At 36.2% G+C, this 18,655-nt stretch overlaps 1 protein-coding gene across 2 annotated transcripts in view; it reads right to left on the bottom strand.

The window, feature by feature from the left end:
* Nucleotides 1-544: 544 nt before the first annotated feature.
* GDA (guanine deaminase) overlaps nt 545-18,655 on the bottom strand; it is a 29,054-nt gene continuing 10,943 nt past the window's right edge. The window contains exons 5-14 of one of the 2 annotated variants that reach the window (XM_027662876.1): nt 17,309-17,414; nt 14,496-14,523; nt 13,002-13,109; nt 11,862-11,969; nt 9,630-9,727; nt 9,073-9,140; nt 8,470-8,616; nt 6,190-6,308; nt 5,232-5,259; nt 545-4,226 (exon numbers count right to left, since the gene is read on the bottom strand). In XM_027662876.1, coding sequence (XP_027518677.1) covers nt 4,156-4,226; nt 5,232-5,259; nt 6,190-6,308; nt 8,470-8,616; nt 9,073-9,140; nt 9,630-9,727; nt 11,862-11,969; nt 13,002-13,109; nt 14,496-14,523; nt 17,309-17,414 — 881 coding nt within the window. In that variant the 3' untranslated portion in view covers nt 545-4,155. The remainder of the gene's footprint in view (nt 4,227-5,231; nt 5,260-6,189; nt 6,309-8,469; nt 8,617-9,072; nt 9,141-9,629; nt 9,728-11,861; nt 11,970-13,001; nt 13,110-14,495; nt 14,524-17,308; nt 17,415-18,655) is intronic. The other variant, XM_027662877.1, reaches the window with a different exon arrangement.

Genomic DNA, 18,655 nt, shown 5'->3' with positions numbered 1-18,655 from the left:
CATTATAATTTTTCCATTCATGAGTGAATAATCAGGCACACACTTTTAAACAGGGTCATTTTAAAGTTCCTTTTTCCAAAGTCCACTTACCAAAACTTTCAGTACAGTGAACAAATACACATTTTTTCCCCTACAAAGCCATAGGATTGCACAAAAAATACAGAATAAATATAAACATTAGGCCAAGGCAACATTTTAAAGTGCAGAACTCCACTTGCCACACATGAATAATTCAAATAATGCTGCATAATGCATAGGCAATTCTTACTAGTATTTCAAAACCTGAAGTGACACGATGAGATCAACATATAACAGTAATTCAAATACATTCTATTTATAATAAATAAGAGCTTATCTGACCATAGAACAGAATAAGCATATTGTCCCAACAAGCAAGCTCTTCACAAATATCCTTTTTTTCATTTGTCTGAATGGTGTGCTACCACTGAACATAAAGACAAATTAAGAAACAAAGATCTCATCCACCATCTGGTAACAGAACTCATGGGGAGAGACATCTGGAATCTGTTGATGGTATATTTTCCCAGAGGTTTCATCTCAAATCAGCCAATTTATACTGTCATATATCTGTCAATTTATACAAATTGAAAATTATCTCTTAATTTTCTTCCACATATTCATATTCATATCCCCTTAATGTTCAGTTGTCTTGGTTTAACTTTTTTTCTCTTTTTTTTTTCTTTTTTTTCCCTTTTTTTTGTTTTTTTCTGGTGTGAGGAAAATGGAGGAAAGGGGAAGAGAGTTGCTTCACTTTGTATTCAGCTACTAAGTTCTGTGACAGGAAGGATGGAGGGAGAACATTCGAAGTCCTAGTCTCCATTAGCATTTTGCTTTGAGACAATAAAGCTGTTCTGAAGTGAATTCTCAATCATCGCCCCTTACTGAACCTTGGTTCAGTTTGCAGGATGGTTTTCGTACACAAGAATTAAGCTTATTTTGGAGGAAACTACGGTGGAGGCTCAGCTGCCTTTCAAATACACTCCAGTCTCTAAAAGAGAGACTAAGAATCTGAACCCATTATTTGGCCTGCTTCAAACTGCATATACAGTTGAGGCATTTGTCCAAGGAAACATAATATATGTAGTCTTGAGTTGCATATAGTGTAGATGTACAAGTCTCAGCAGTAACTGCTTTCATCTACTGATCCTCCCCAACTGTAATAAGTATCTTGGCAATGTACACAGAGGTAGAGAGTCCCAAGGACCAAAACTTCTCCGTGGGATCCTCAGTGACTTTCCCAAAATTACTTCAGAGAAGTTTGACTACTAAATACTTCTCTGTATGACCTAAAACCTTAACATTTCTGTGCATAAGCCATTTTCCACTGAACAAGCTTTTGGGTCTGCCTCAGATGACTCCATTTAATTAGGTTTTTTTTGGCATACATTATTTTTCCATTCAATTCTAATTAAGATGTTGCTGACAAAAGACCCTCACAATTTATTTGTTATCTGAAGCCACCACTGGTTTTCTCAAATATCAAAGTCAGAATTCTTTTATTTACCCCTAAGCACCTCAGCATAATCTTGGTCCTCACTCCTCCTTGTCTTGGGCATTGCAGGGTGGTGCGGGCAGCCCATGGCACTACCTGCAGGCAGAGCTCCTCCTCCTCCAGCTGAGATTCTTAAAAGTTAGTTTTCCACTTCTAAGTCTAGGTTAAGTCTGGATATTAGACACTAGTAAAGCTATAGGCAGCTATATAAAGGTAGGCTGAATTCCTATCTTGTTCCTGAATTTAACAAATATCAAACTGCTCATGACACAGCGAATAGTCAGATACAAAGCTCATTGGAGCAGTTATCCTAGGGAGTCCCTTTGTAACTGGGCCAGTAGTGCAGTCTTGAACTTGTCAAAGTTCTTCTGTATTCCCAGTTTGCAAACAAGCAACCTCTCCACACCCACGTATTTTAAAAAGAAATCCTGAATCTCTTTCTTAACAACACCACAAAATAATAGAAAAACAAGTCAGAGACAGTTAAGACTACCACTAAAATAAAAGCACTGATTTAATTCATAGCTCTGGAGGCATAGCAGTAGAGCACTAGCATACATTGTATACAAGGCTGTGTGATCTTTCTTCACAACAGAAAATATTCTTGCAGAAAAGACAAAGTTGGAAACCATGTAACTGCCTAAAAATAGTTTCAAACAGTAACTGGGAGGATTAAAACATGTGTCTCACAGATCTTTGGTTTTGGAAAGTGAAATCTGGTCAATTAAATTCATGTCAAAATTCATGAGAAAAAGTGCTCCCTGAATCAGGAAACCAAGTTAAAAAGCTGAAGATTGTATTTGCCAAATGACTGTGCTACTGTGTAGGTGATTGGGACACATGAAAAACAAAATGGTTGAGAAAACACCCTGATGGAATGTGGAAATCTGAATCCTTAGATCTTTACTCCTAAAGCCTCAGGAATGATTGAACTCAATGAGTAGGGAGGCTGTACCTCAGCCAAGCAGCAGCTCAATGCAGTACCCTGGGAAAACACCTGAGTGAACTCTCAGTGAGCCATGCAACTGCAGGACTGCAGGACTGTTCCCTGCTGTTTAGTAGGGCCCCTCAGCTTCAGCAAAAAAACCACACTGGGCAGACTGTACTGCTTTAAGTGCCCAAATTAGCTGTTACATTTCCCCTTGATGCTATGCTGTCTCGTGTAGATATAATCATAATGATACAAAGCCTCTGAAAATGCTTTTAAAATCAGAACATTATGAGTGATGTTGGGCCAAGCACTCTCTCTGAAGTAGACATGAAGTGAAACTTTGGTGCAGTGACCTCCCTTGTTCTGTGAACACAGGGAAGTCCTATATCCCCAGGCAGTGAGATAAAAGTGCAAAACAAACTTTAGTGAAATCAAAGAAGTTTGAAGCAGGCCTTAAAACCATATTCAAGCCATATTTATAGTATCTAGACACAATATTGTCTCTAATAACACTGAAATTAAAGCTTACATCCTTTGTGTTGCAAAAAACATAACAGAGAAACAGGAAGCAATTCCCTCCTCAAAAAAATCTTGCTTAAAAAAAAAGGCTCTGATAAAAAGTAGGGAAATACGTTTTTTCAGGAAAGGAAGTCACGCAGATTTCTAAAACCAAAAAGGCATATTTTATACCCGGAATTGTACAGAGCTGGAAGTATGACTGCCATGTTGAAAGACACAAAGAGCACATCAGAGCTGAGCTGCTTTTTTCCAGTGACAATCTTCACCTCAAGTCAAAGGTGGTAATGGCCAGAAAGAGCCCATTTCTCTTGGATATTTTTTAAATGCACTCACTTCCCTTACAGAAAGGAGAAGGGGCATCATATCATCCCATCTGAACAGCCAGGAGGAAATGAGTTTGGGAAGATTTTGCAGGAGGTTGAACTAGATGGAGCACTCCCTCTAGTCCAGAACACTCTCTTAATTTGTTGACCATTGTGTAGCCTGCAGAGATATCTTAATCCCTGCTTCTAATTTAGCAGAAGTTTGATTCAGCTGTCGCTCACATGAAGGTAATTCAATGAAGTGTCTGATACAAATGGCAATTCTAAACTCTATGATAAGGACCCTGAATTATTTATAAACACACACTTCTTACTTAATTCCTCTTAAAAAATAACGTTTTAAATTAAGTAATTACTTTTTTCTTTTTTTTTTTTTTTAAAAAGTTCCTAAGAAAAACTGGAAACTGTTCTAAATTCCACAATTTTTTTCCATACCTCGTGATAGTACTATGGAAATCACCTTCTTTCATAATATTCATTAGCTGCAAAATCTATTTACTAGAAGTGTTTTTATTTTCATTTATATGCATTATAGTCAACGAGTATCTCATTGTTCCATATAGTGCTTCCTATACTATTATTAAACAGAACAGCAGGTGTCCTCTTTAATTAAGGTATTTATCAAATCCCCTATCAATGCAAAAATGCTATTTTTGCAGTGAAATTTAAATAGAACTCTAGAACTATGACAATTTTGGTAAAGTAACTCTTGAAAGGTCTAACAAAATCTTTAATGTTTGCAAATTTTATAACATAACACTAAACAAAAATGAGGTGTCATTCCTGATGATCAGGCACTGTGTTTAATCAATCTTTTCCAAATCAGATGGAGAATGATCAGCAGAGTATTTTGCAAATGGTAAATGGATTTATACAGAGCTTGAGAAAGGAACCACTTGCTTTCCAGCCACATACACTTCGGAAATATTCCGATCATCACCTGAAATAACATAGTCAAAATAGAGATTTGCACATAAATATATACACTGATTTAATTAATGAGAATTACGCAGTCCACTAAATCAGTTTTGGAATACATAATTTGCAATGACCTTCTCCTAGGACTAAGAAAGTTCATTTGGAGAGAAACAGACAGAGCTACCACAAAGACCAAAAAATGTTTAAACTACCCATGCTTTTTTTAAGAAAGAAACATAGCATTCAGCTGTTGAAATGGTGTAATGGATTTTATGTATATTCAGTAGATTCAAACCATGAAAATATTATATATCTGTACAGAAAATGCATTGTTGCACAGTATTTGAACTGGCTCAGCTGAAAAGATTATTTGCCCCAGCCAGCTTCTCAAAAAGGCAAAAATCTAGTTAGAGGGTGACACAACTGTGGCCAGAGCTAACACCAGTTACCTCAACATAACAACACAGCAGGCAGTGCAGCTCTGGTCCAGACACTGCCCTGTAAAGTGTACCTGCTTCCTTAGGGGTTGGACTGTTTGGATTGGTTTTGTTTGTTTTAAAGGCCATCATTTCTGTTTGAAAGTAGAAAAACCACAATGACAACTGGTCTACAGAAGTCCTTCTTAATGGAACTGGTCCTGAACTAGTGACTAGCATGTCAGTGTTACTTTATTGAGAAATACAATAGCTCGTGCTATAAATAAAAATAAATGTGGTGCAACTGATCATATGAAACTGACTATTTAACTATGTCTCAAAGATCAAAAGTTAAACCACTCAATTCTTACTCAGTATTTTAAAATATATATTATTAAATAAAAGTCAATTTTTATTTATTAATGTAAAACATTAACAATAATTATCAGGGACATGTTAATGTTTACATAAGAGTTAAATAAATATACTTGATTACTGTAAACAATTGTATATTTAATTATGTATAAATTTATTATTAATCTCTAAATTAATTTAGACAATGTTTGATGTAGGAAATGAGAATTTCATGTGGATTGAAAATCAGATCATACCTAGATACAGGAACTTCTGGAGAATGTCCTATAAAAAAATGGGAGAAAACCAAATTCAGAAAGCAGTATCTGCTGTCCCAGATCATAATTATTCAAAGTTTTAAAGAACTGATAAAAATTGTTTTCCCAAATATTCTTAGTAATGGTGAAATCAAAACTTAACATGCGCGTCATAATTAACTTTCAGAGGAAGAAAACACTGCACAAATTTGATGGCATAAACAAGTATGTGCTCTTTCCCTTATTTAGAGTTCTCAAATTCACTTACTCATTGAAAAATAAGACAACACCTAAACATTTTTAGGGTCCTAACAACTGCTAACTTAGCTAAAAAGGTTTAGACTTAAACAGAAAAATAATTCTTTTACAGCATTGGAATTGTTTCCAGACAGTCTGGCCACATCAATAAATTCAAGTAACTGCTGTTAACTATCTTTCTTGGTCAGAAAAGGTTTTTATATGAGAAGGTGTGTCCATTGCATGAGGCCAACACTGCTTTAACATAAAAACTGTCCTTTTAACTCAAATTAGCTGTCTTGAGTTCTTGCTTAGTTTTAGAACAGCAGTGCAGCAAAGACAGTCTAACTTTTCTCTGGGAACAGGTTGCCATTCTTCAGTTTGAATTCGAAGTGTTGACTAAAACTCAGTTGCTTTTCCTTGGCTGCCATTTGTCAGTGCAAATAGCTAACTCTAATTGTCATCTTGGGCTAATAAAACATGCGTTAAAGGTATTACCTGCATTTTTGCTCATGGGGTTATGGGACTGTCACTGAGGACAGCAAGATTCTGAAGAAAAAGAAACGCTGAACCTCTAAGGCTGAAGCACAGACAGCAGTGGTACAGTACATCTGATTCCTGTCACCAGAATAACTCTCAAGAGACTTATTCTATCTGCATCATGGACCTTCCCCACAACATTTCCATTAATTTTTTTTATCATTAATCCTGTTCTGATTACCTCAAAATTATCAGCAGAGAACAAGTCAAAAGGGCTATCTGAAGCCTTCGTGTTGATTAGCAGAGCATCAAATTCTTTGCCCACCTCGAAGTTTCCAATCACATCATCTAGTCCTAGAGCTGAGGAAGAAAATAAGCTCACAAACACATCTTCAGCACCAGCCTCTTTCCACCACGTAGAAGCACCTGGCAACTTACTTGAGATACTCATAAGAAAAACAAGAATTGAGATGATTTTGAGGAAAAACACAAAAGAAAATTCAACAGTGAGTTTGTCAGTATCTGAATTCCTAAGAACCTAAGAACTTAAGAAACAATTTGTTACATTGCAAAAACATTAAAACTCCAAAAGAGGCAATGAAATTAAGTCAGAGAAACAGTAGAGTATATAATAACACTCACCTTGGTATGGGAGCATTAGATTTAATTTTTTACCAAGTTTAAGCAACTTTGACAGATTGTATAGACCTATTAGAGTAGTAACATATGATAATAAAAGGTGTACAGTGAGGATAACTAATTGTAATTAGCAGGAACAAAGAATAATGTGGTGTGGAAAAAAAATCATAGCCAGATCTGAAGGTCTCATACTCACCTGTAAGGCTTGTCTTTAGTCTATTATTTAGCTTTGTTTTTTCAAAGCTTCCTTACAACCTCTGGTTCTCAAGTCCTCATACACTGAAAACCTACATATTCGTCTTCAGTGACTGGATGCTTGAAAGTGCTTAAAATACTTAGAGAGAGGCCTTTCTGTCTCTTTGAAATACACTAGGATAGTTTTAAGTTGTAGAAAGTACCAGTGAATTAAATCAAGTTTTCCAATACTCTGAAACTAAGTTATTGAAGAGGATAATATCGGCAAATAACTTGTTCACTTCTTTTCAGATTGCTGTGACAAAGGAACTTCAGCCTTCAGTGAAGTTTGAGTGTGGCAGTAATATCACAATACCTTAAAGATGTTTAAACTCCTACAAGTGGTGAAATATTTTGACTACCTACTAGTTTCAACTAAAATGATCTCACATTTCTTCAGGTTTTTGAGCATAATGCAATTTTTAGATTAAACACAAGAGGGTGACAAGTGTTCAGGACTCTTAACAAAGCAAATTATTCCAACGAAGAATCACTCATTTAAATTTCTGCTACTGGAATTTCTACTTCCAGTGTCCAGGCTAGTGGAAGGTCATACAAGTAATTTATATTCTACCCTTGAATATGATTCAGTAAGGATAAAACAGCTCAAAATCAATATGTAAAATCACAACTTTACTAAGTAAACCTAAGAGAGAAAAAACATAAGAGTAGCTGGGAAGGGAAATCATGTATGAGTTTGGGATTTTTAGAATTTTTCCTTTCTATATCTCAGCTGATTTATTCTCACACTTTATGGAACAATACATATTGGGGGAAAAAGATCCCTTTTTTTTTCCCTGCCCATCTTCTCTCTTCTCTATTTCCATTACACGCTCCAGGAATTCAAATATAGTCCTTAGAAGACCTGTTTGATGACATTTTCACTACATCTTTCAAACTGCCAATAATAGTTCCCAATCATGCCTTCTGATATCTACAAAAATGTTACACTGAAAGACCAGTTCTTTAGCAGGTAGTGACTTCATTTCTGCTAACTGAAATACTAATAAGTTTTTACTTACGTGTGGATTTGGTCTTTGCTAAATCATACCAGTTCCACTAACATTTTAAAATTGTATATATTAGTAGGTGCACACTGATAATGACAAAACTTGCCAGTGAACCAGGATAACCCATATATGATATGACTATTCTGCAGATACAACTGTGTCGTAAACAACCATGGTGGGTATCGTTTAAATTAAATCGTCAGCTGCCTCACTGACAGATCAAAAAACAGAAACAAAATTAGAAACTGATGACAAACAGGATACATGATCCTATAGTAATTGCACAGTTTTTCCTCCATATGATGGTTGCTGAGAAAAAAAATTTCCAGTTGGTGAGATAAACATACAAGCACTTACGACCTTATGACTAAGAAGTCTGAGGATCTTTGCAAAGCAAATGTACAACCCTGAAAAGCCATTAAGATTGCATTATTAAACTCTCCACATCAATGTGAGTACTCCTCTGTAATAAGCGTAGTATGAGTATGAGAGACTGAAGGATATCTCTGCCCACCAGATACCATTTTAAACTTCACTCCAGCACCAGGAAATCTGTGAATCTCCCATGAAGGCAGGGAGAAATAATATGAAAAGCAGCTGTAGCGCTCTGTGTACCCACCGAAGAATTTTCTTCTTACCTTGGCTTCCTCCCAGAGTGGCAAGTTGAAAAGCTTCTTCAAGAGTTAATCCTGTTTCATTGACTTTATTGATCTGAAGGCTATTAGATGCCATCATTGCTTTCCTGATAGCATCAAGCATAGAAGCTGAATATCCACCAGCAACATCTAGAAGGGATCAGACTCTTAGAAACAAGCTTTGGGCACAGTTCTCTATGTTAAATTTCTATTGAAAGTTACAAAGAGGTAGATGTGGTAAACACAGCAAGTTTTACCACTAACCACTGCCTCTGAATACGTAGTTCCCAATAAAGGTGTTCTCACACACAATCAGGTGAAGAGAACACAACACAAAATCAGAAACCTGAGAAGTCATTGTTCAAGCCCTATTTACTCTCAAAACAGGAATAAAACTCTTTGTTAATTTTTTTTTTTCTTTTGAAACACTTTTGGACCAGCCCTAGATTTCAATACTCTGCACTTCCTTACTCTAGAATTAGCGGGAGAAATAAAAGCAGGACTACAAGTTGGAGACAGGCTGACTTCTAAATATGAAGGGGTGGGCATGTTTTTGTATCTCCCAATGGTTTCCAAAAGAAACCATTTTTACAGCAAATTACTAACCTGTTCCAAGACCAAGCTTCACATTGTGTTCCAGGACCTTTCGCACATTTAAGACACCGCTGCGCAACCTGGATTTAAGAAGAAATATGTTCAAGAAGAGTGGGGCTACAGAGCCATTTTATGACAAAGGCTCTCAGAACGTGTGCAATAGAATTGATTTATTATTTATTCTGGCTGGATACTGTTATTTCTGCTTAATAGAAAGAAGACTATATAGTCCAGTTCCCAAAACACAAGCATAGTTTGGGGGGAAGAGAGATGGCCTGAATCTGCCATTGATAGAACAGTCAAAAATATTTTTTTCCAAATAAATATTCATATAGATATAAATATAAATATAGATGCAGTGACAAGACTGAAATATCACAAGTCAGGCCAGAGCACACTACACAGAAGTGGATCATAATGGTCATGTTCAGTCCAATAGGTCATTTATGGTGAAGTGGGATATCACATTAATAGCATTTCAGTGGTAGTGTAGACTCAGAGTACTACATGAACAACAGATTTATTTGATTATACATCATTCTTTTTTTTTTTTTTTTTTTTTTACTTACGAAAAGTTAGAATTGGGGCAATGCGAAATTGCAGCTCCACGAAGACTAAAAAGTTTCAGCTCTTCTTCAGAAAGATAACAGGCATGAGCCATCACTGTCTAAAGAAAAAGAAAATCACCAATTTACTCAATATTGCATTTACTTAAGTGGCTGTATGTTTTGCTACACTGCTTTCAACAGCCAAAAGGATACGTTACCATCAAGTGAAATTAAGGCACTTCTTGAATGAAGCTCTTAAAATTCACAAGTGTAAATTGGTATTTACCTTCAATATGCCCGAGATATTCCTTCAGCTTTTTTTCATTTATTAATGTAAGAAGATAGGGTGCTGACTGTTGCAGTGACTCCTGTGATCTAAGAGCTTCAAGGAGCAAAAGCAAGAATTCCCCAGTTGTCCTAGCACTGTAGTAACCTTGAGATTTATACTTTGTAGCTAACATAGAGATTAAGTAGGGGTTATCAGACACAATGGAAGAGATATGTACTCTTAGCATGTTTCTCATTTGCTCTCTAAAGGTTTGCACCAGGTGGAGATAGATACATATATATATATATATACATATATATATACATATATATATACATATATGAAATAATCTTTAAGTAAAATAATGAAATTTGTTGTGCAGCTTTGAATTCTTAGCCTACATAGTTGACTTTAAAAATAAGTTCACTAGCAGTATATGCAAAACATAGTATAGTATAATTTAATAGCACATAAACCAATTACTCCCAGACAAATCTAATTGGCATTACCTCATATACCAAATGCCCACTGAAAGAGAAGAGCAAGAGCTCTGTCATATCTTGCAATCTGCTGATAAAAATGAGAATGGCACAGAGGCTGTTTCCACTCAGTATCTCCTAATAGCACTGTACCCTTGACATCTCTACTCATCAAGCTCAGTGCAGCTGAAAATGCAAGGACAGCCACATCTGCAGTTGAGGACATACATATGGTTGTTGCTGAAGCATCTGTGCTGATCTGTACTGTTCTTTAAAAAGAAGGAAATATTTCGGCAACAGCTTCAAAAAAACCATGCTTTTAAAACACTTTAAAAATTGATTTGATGTCTTAGTTTTGGTGGCTGGACAGCGGAGAATGTCTGAGGTTCTGTTATGCTTGTATTTAATAGAATGCTTTTCCAAACAACCTGGCTCCAAGAAGCCTGACTCCAGAATGTACCAGTAACCATGATTTTTAGTTACCATTTTCACTTCTGTGCATATAAAAGTCTGACAGAATTAAGAACCATGTTTTTGCAGCACTAATATTTGCTTTAGTACACTCACTAACACATCAAATCAGCACGCATAGGACTGTGCTAGAAAACAAAGGTTAATACTGTGTACCTCCTTCAGTAGTCAATATTGATTTCTCAAGTAAAAAAGGACAGTAAACAAGTAATTTATTGGGATACAGTTTCAAACACAAAAATGGCAGTTCAATAGCTAATTCCTGGGGAGTTTCCAGCTGCCCTTTATGCCTCTGGAAATTCTCTCCTAAACTTTTAAATCAATTGACTGATATTTATGCATTCTGACTGTAGTTGAGCTGTTCATATTCACTTTTGCATGGGTTCTCCACTCTCTAATAAGGTGTGTCCTGGGACTCCAACCTGTAATTACTGTGGGTTGGTATCAGATCTGGTTACATTTATCTCACCAGCATAAAGCTTTAATGAATTTCAGCTCTTCAGGCCACTGTGCCTTTCAATGCTGGGTAAAGTCAGGTAATGAGATGAGAATGCTTTTGAATAACGAAGCAGTAATGTGTACTTGTCTGCATGTGAGGTTGAGACTCAGAACACAACAGGGTAGGATGCTTTCCCTTAGGAAATTGACAAAAAAATGAAGTTGGTCCTACCATAACACCATAAAAGAAATCTTCAGGTAAACCAGTGTGCAAAGATATTGTAATATAAGGATCAGTGAGTACTGTCCAAGAATTACCAGCTCCTACAATAACAGCTCCTTCTAATCCCACTGCCCTAATTCCCTTTGGAGCCCTTGGAAAATGGATCAGGGACCATAAAATATGTTTATTGTTCATCTCCCCTAAAATGCTTAGGAAAACTGTGGGCTTGTCTGAAGTTCCAATACCTCAACGGAGAACATAAAACGAATCCATACCTTACCCCAAATGTCTCTGACCTTGACAAAACAATATAAACTTCTCAGGTAAATGCAGTAAACCATCTAAGCTATGTTGTGGAAGTTTTATGCAGCTACCTTGCTGGTTAGCAGCTTGTTTTTATCATACAAATCAGTGTAATTCTTGTAGGCAGGAAACATGTTCTCCACAAGTTTGACTTCTTCTTCATTCTCACTTATGTGACTCTGAAATAAGAAAATATATAGCAGTGAAAGCTTTAAATAACATTGAACCTCACACTACAACCTTCTGAGCAATCTACTGGTGCTAAGCACACAATGATAGAAACTAGTATCTGTAAAACTACAGTTAGATCTAGTCCTTAGGTTTCTCTTTTCACCAGAGAGATCCCTGGGACGCAAGGGAGTAGCTCCATTTGTTCCTTTAAAAGTGATATGAGATGGTATGCATGTCCATCCCAGTAGTGTGGTGACATAATGGTCAATTTAGGGCTTGGAAAACGTCAAAATAATAGATAAAATAAAACATGATATGCCTGTGAGGTAAAAGAGAGAACCAGTCTACAACAGAATGGCCCCTGAGATCATGGTAGCTGATAGGCAGCTCCTCCATGTATCTGCAGATGGGCTGATTGATTACTGTCCTCAAATAAAAATATGACCTTTCTGTACTCCCACTGGGGCATATATTTTCAAAATGTCCACTTTGTAATGAAAAAAAATCTACATGTAGCATAGCTTTAAAACAGTATATGCTTAGAATTGTGTAACAAAAAAAAAAAATTCATTTCAACGCACCTGCAAGCTTTAAAATATCGCTTTTTTAAACACAGAAACTTTATCAACTAGAAATCCTACAGTTATATTAAACATGTTATGTAAGATACAAAGATGAGTAATATTCTTATCTACTGAAATCTGTTCTGTAGAGAAACAAAGGAAGGGAGGGGGATAGAATTGACTAGAGTGAGCAACCTTCAGCAATCCAAGGGTTGCTCTACCCTTTGGTACAAGGTGCCAGTGTCCCTGTGTGACCATGCACCAGGACTTGCTGAATTGTGCATCCAGCTATGAGCCTTCTCAATTCCTGTACAAGTTACAGTGTTCTTACAGAGTATCTTTTGTAATTTCAGAGGAATTAAAAAGAGACTCCAAAGTGGAGAGGCTTAAGTGTTTTCCTGCAATCATGAAAACTCCCTGGTCAGTATGCTGTCTGTCCAAACTACTGAAATTGTATACAGAGCTCTCAGAGCTTACCTGCACATGGAGATCACGAGCCTGTGCTAAATCTCCAAGTGCACACAGCAAGTCCTCTGTGCAGGAAGGGCCAAAGCGGGGGGTTATTACAGGTTGTACTCTTGGATACTGAAAATATTAAAAAGACAGGCTTTGTATTCTACACGCACATGCACGTGCATGTGCGTGTATCTATCTATCTATCTATCTATATATATACACATTTACATGGCAATTACATTTTGTCTTCATTGCTTATTGCATACTGCATCCTCACCAACTCAAATTAAGCTGTATAGTTATTTCCTTACTTTTATTAGACATTTCATCACAGAAATAGAGAATCGAAGTGTGTGTGTGGGGGGGGTGGTGTTTAAAACAATTTTAATGAACTTTATTAAAGAATTTATTTTAATTAGAAGTCTCTCATTGAGTCAGTGAGATTTTACCAGTCTTCAGGAGCACTGGGTACTTTTTCATCCTTGCTGACAATCCTATATGTATCACCAGAAATAAGTCAGATGAATGACCAGACATTTTTCCGAGTTTCCCTTCTATGACAATGAAAGATGTAATGATGCAAAACTGCAAGCTTCTGTAAAACCAAGGCCATTTTCTTGTTTAATCTTTTCTACTCATAATAGCAACAAACTATCCCCATACTACCTAGATAGGAAGAATAGTGGTAGAATCAGATATGCTACACAGCAGGAAACAGGGGAGAAAACACTGAGAGTAGAGCTGCAGAGGTTTACACCTCTATTTTATAAAAAATAGACAACAGCATTACAATTCTGCCTTCAGTCACAGGATAGACTTGTGCAGAAGTCAGCATATGATATTTTGGATTGCAGTTTCCTGTATCATCTCCCAGATACAAGACGCTCAGGACTTTGCAGATTAGCCAACTTACTCTGCTAATAGATATCATTTAGGTGTCAAACTCAAGGCATCTGCCCTCGAATATTTTGAGATACAATGTCAAAAAAGCCACTGAAAACTAAGGGCTGATAGGAAAATACCTCTGCTTGTAATATTGGAGTGTAAACATCTATGTTTACCACAGGAGTGTGAACCCAAATTTCTTTAGAAACACAGTGTAAGACATGTGTTGACCAAAAATACTAATTTTATAATGGATTACTAACTGTACTGAAAAAACACTCTTTTCTGCTGATGAAAATTTCTTTAATTAGTCTACTTATATACTGCAGAGGATCAAGTGAATTCCCCCTTTCTTTAACAGAAAATTATCCTTTCCAAGAAGCCAGATATTTTAAAGTCAATAGAGAAACACATACAACATTACTCTGCTTTGCTCTGACCACAGAAAACTGATTTTACACTGTTACAAGTCCATTTTTCAGACTGATGGCATCTTTCGTACAAAGAAAGAGGTTTATTTTATTCATTTTTCATTAAGACAACAGCTTTGGACAGCATGATTAATGATTTCATATATTCACAAAATGTCTTCTGAATACAGAAGTGAATGCAAAGGAGAACTCTACTTACTTTCTTTTCCAGCAGTTCTTTAACAAACCTGAAAAAAGGTAAAAATAAAGTTACTATAAATCTGTGATCTATGTCATAAATTATGAAAAATAAAGAAAATATATATTTGGATACCCTGTTAAACACTCCAGACATAGATCAATTTTTCACAAAAAGCTGAACCAGATTTTCGGATGAAATAAAAACAGGCAACACAATACAGTCGGAATAGTTACACCAAATTATGCTAGTTTTGAATTTGACCCCAAATATGCAGATTATTTTTTTCATTTGCAATAATTACCATTAGACAAGTGGTAATTATTCTGCGTTCTCCCTGAAAACCAAACACATGCTACATTAAATGAATTGAAAGCATAATTATAAGGTATAGATGCAACATTAGAGATAGAAAAAACAAACCATCTTAATTTTGTGTGTCCATAAATTTAAACTGCAGTGTTAAATAAATTCTTTTAAAATCCAGTTTTTAAAAGATGCAGCAATATTTTATACCTCACTTACATTAGTTGCAAATGTCTTTGTTCACTTAAGAACCTTGATTTTCTGGAAATTATTATATTAATGTTAGTGTACAGATTATCCACCTTATGGAAAATATAGATTTACTTACTCTGTTAAATAAAAGGAGTTACCTCAGATCTCTACAAGAAACCTCAAACAGTCAATACGAATAATGCAGATGAGCAAATAAAACTTCCTCTGATTTTGGAGGGAGGAAGTTCTTTGAAAGCTCATTATGTTCAGTGTATGTAATTTCCAAAAGCCAGATTGAGACGGTTTCTGGACAGGAACTCTGTGAATTTTTATGTCATAGTTTATATTTAGAAAACTGTGCATTTTAATTACAATAAACATTGAATCAAATTTATCAAATATCTTCAGATGGAAAAGAAAATAATGCTGGAGGATAGATTCACAGCACTGCAGCTGGTGCTAGATCACCAGCTGGAGGTAAAATACCCTAGTTCAACTTCTGCAATGACCAAAGGAGTTTGAGCCCACCCATGTCTACCTTGGAGAGCCAAAATGCAATGTGAATTCAATATCATCTGCCTGCCTCTCCCCTTACTGATTAACCTGATATAATAAAAGATTCACTTGAGCTGAAACTGTAACAGAAGTATAACACTCAGATGATAAGCCAAAACTTCAGTATGGCTGTTTTAATTCTTTTTCACATTCTTTGAACAGTGTGAACATTGATTCAAAATTGAAATATCTTTACCAAATATACCTTATACTTTGTTGGCTTATATACTTCACTGTGAGAAAGGAAGCTCAGCTTCAAATCACTGTCTTCTGTAGCAGAACAGACTTGAATATACATACTCCTCTTTCCAAGTGATTATAACTATTAGTAGCATATATTGTATTCTGGATTTCCATTTCCTACCTTTTCATTAAATCCCCTTTGACAGAAAATAGTACATTCAAATTTTTACTTGAATTTAGATTTAATATATGAAGCACTTGGAATTGTATCTTATTTCCATGCATACAATATAAATAGTTCTGCTGGTAACTGCAAAGAACTAAAATCAGTGTAGTCCGTTTTCTGAAAGTGTGGCAGATCACATTTCCTTGGGAAAAAAAAACCAAAACAACAACAACAAAAAAACCCACTAAAACATTGCCCTCTTAAAGAGAGAACTTTTTTATCTTTCTCCAATTGTATGGCTGTGATTCAGTAAGTACTCCAGATCCATGCTGAGAAGCACACAGCCCTCTTCTCTAGTCAGTTCTGGAGTACTTGTGGCACACTCTCACTCAAAGCTGAGAAACATTTTTTATTAACACAATTAAAAAGGAACGAGTTGGAGGCACAAGATAGATATTTAAAAGAAAGCTATTTAGATCATTCTGAAGCTTTCAAAAATATCAGAACTGGGAGTTCTGCTACTTTCAGCCCCATTCAGCAGGATTTGTGCTGTATTATGAAAACTGGGAATTTGTAAGAAGGAAAACAAATGTTAGTAGAGTGAAAATGATTAATACTACACATTTTAAAGATGTCTAAGTATAAACACTGTTAGAAACTCATGACCATTTTTTACTTTTCTGTCAAGCCTCTAGCATGATTTGCAAAAATAGGATAGCAACTTCACACAAGGGCCATAAGATGTTTATATTCCTCTTGGGTATTGATATTTGAAACCTTCATACAAGTAAACAAACAGTCCCATGAGAAGAGCTGTATGTCTACTTCTGAGCAAGGGCGCAAAAGACACAAGAAACGTAAGACAGCAGGATGTCATACTCCAGTCTTGGGTCTCCTCTACAATGGGCATTGCCTTTGTTTGATTCTCCTTCATTCACTCAGCTGCCTATTAGAATAGTTTGACTGGTGCTGTGACAGAGAAGAGGAGAACCACAGCATGTTTAAAATGGGGTATATGAAAGCTAACTTCCATAACTTGAATAAAGCCTTATCCTAAGGCTTTGGTGGAAGGAAATAGCTCAGAAGATAATGGTGGCAAAGGAAGTGGCTGCCACCCTACCATCCCATGTCAGGTCACATCACTCTACACACATCTGTGAAGGGAAAAGAGGAGGCAGAAACCACACATATTCTCTCAAACCCTAGAAAGGCTTCTCCCTTTCTTTGCAAAAGCCAGAGAGATGCTACTTGGGCTGTGCAGCAACTGGGTATGCAGAAATTGCCAGAACTGCAGGGGACAATACTGCTGGAAGAGAAAAACCTGTTCCTAATAAATTCACACCTGTAAGTTCTTAGTCAGATTCACATTCACTATTCATATGTATGAAAAATTTTATTTTAAAAGGTTAGGCCATCAATTTAATCATTTTACCTTTCTGTCTCTTGGACAGAGTCAGCAGTAATCTCTTTGTACTGTGGCACACTGTCATTCATATCCATGCAGACTTTTCCAACAAACGCTCGTTGACCAAATTTATCTGTTGAGATGCATTAGAATATAAATCTCAGAATCACTGGTTCTCAAAAACCACTATCATCACTTATACTGAAATATGAAAGTAAAGTCCACCCCATCTAGCTTAATTTAAGACGAACAGAATTCATGCTCTTGTCTTATCTCTAAGTTGGGACTATTCATGTGACTTTTAAGGATAAAAAGGAAAAAGGAAGAAAGTAAACAAACTATATTTAAATAGGAGTTCTCCTCTTGTACATTAGTACCCAACTTTACAGTTGTTATTACTGAGGACTAGATTACTGTAGTTTAACTACAACCAGAATTCATAATGGTACTATATGAAGAATGGCTGTGAAATAGAGGATGAGAAACACAAGCACCAAAGCACAGTAGCTGTAGTAGATGACTACCCTGAGATGAGAAAAAGCACAAAGATCTCAGCAAACCATCTCTCCTTAAAAGAAAGGAATGAGGTTGTTAACATGCCTCCCACACACAGTTAGAGGGAGAAAATTTCGGAGCTATTCTAGCATCTTTCTTAAGATTTATCCATGCTAGATGAATAAATCAGAATTCATGTGCAAGACATGCATATAATATTCAATTCTAAGCTGTCAAATGTGTTTCTAAATTAGATTTCTTTGTCCACTTTTACTGTTGGAGTTGCTGAATGCAATGGCTTCAAAATTTTCCAACCAAATCAGAAAGACTAGGTAATTTTTGAATAAAATTTATTACATTTACACTTATTACATTTTTCTGCTTTGGGAGCTGTCTGAGCCTTCAGAAATCCTGCAAGAACCACAACATTTTCAAACAGCAGACGCTTGCAACTGTGAACAGAAGGGAAAGATCCTGATGCAGCTTTCACTTTTCTGATTTCAGAAGGTGTGTGAAGATTTTTGACATTGATTATCCGCTACAACTTGGGAGTATTAGGACATTAATGTGCCGACATTTAGCCTTTTAAACCTCAAATAACAAAAGGTCAGAAAGAGCAGAGAGCTGCAGCTGGAGAACAACTCCAGCAGACCTAATTCAAGCTCAGTCAGCAGCTGATTCAGGAGTGAACAGACAAGCAGAAACAACAGCAGGACAGAGGCAGTGAAGTGAATAAGTGTAACCGAGGTGGGTTTTGGGGACAGAGGTACAACAAATTAAAAACAAATTAGAGACAGCCAGACTCCTAGCAAGTCTGAAACTCCTAAACTCTGCTTCCTTCAACTAATATGATACATGTGGCATCCTTCAAAACTCACT

This window comes from Corapipo altera, unplaced genomic scaffold (genome assembly GCF_003945725.1).
Source record: "Corapipo altera isolate COAL_440 unplaced genomic scaffold, ASM394572v1 61167, whole genome shotgun sequence".
NCBI lineage: Eukaryota > Metazoa > Chordata > Aves > Passeriformes > Pipridae > Corapipo > Corapipo altera.
Note: the sequence above shows the minus strand (reverse complement) of the source record. Positions and strands in the feature narration are given on the sequence as shown.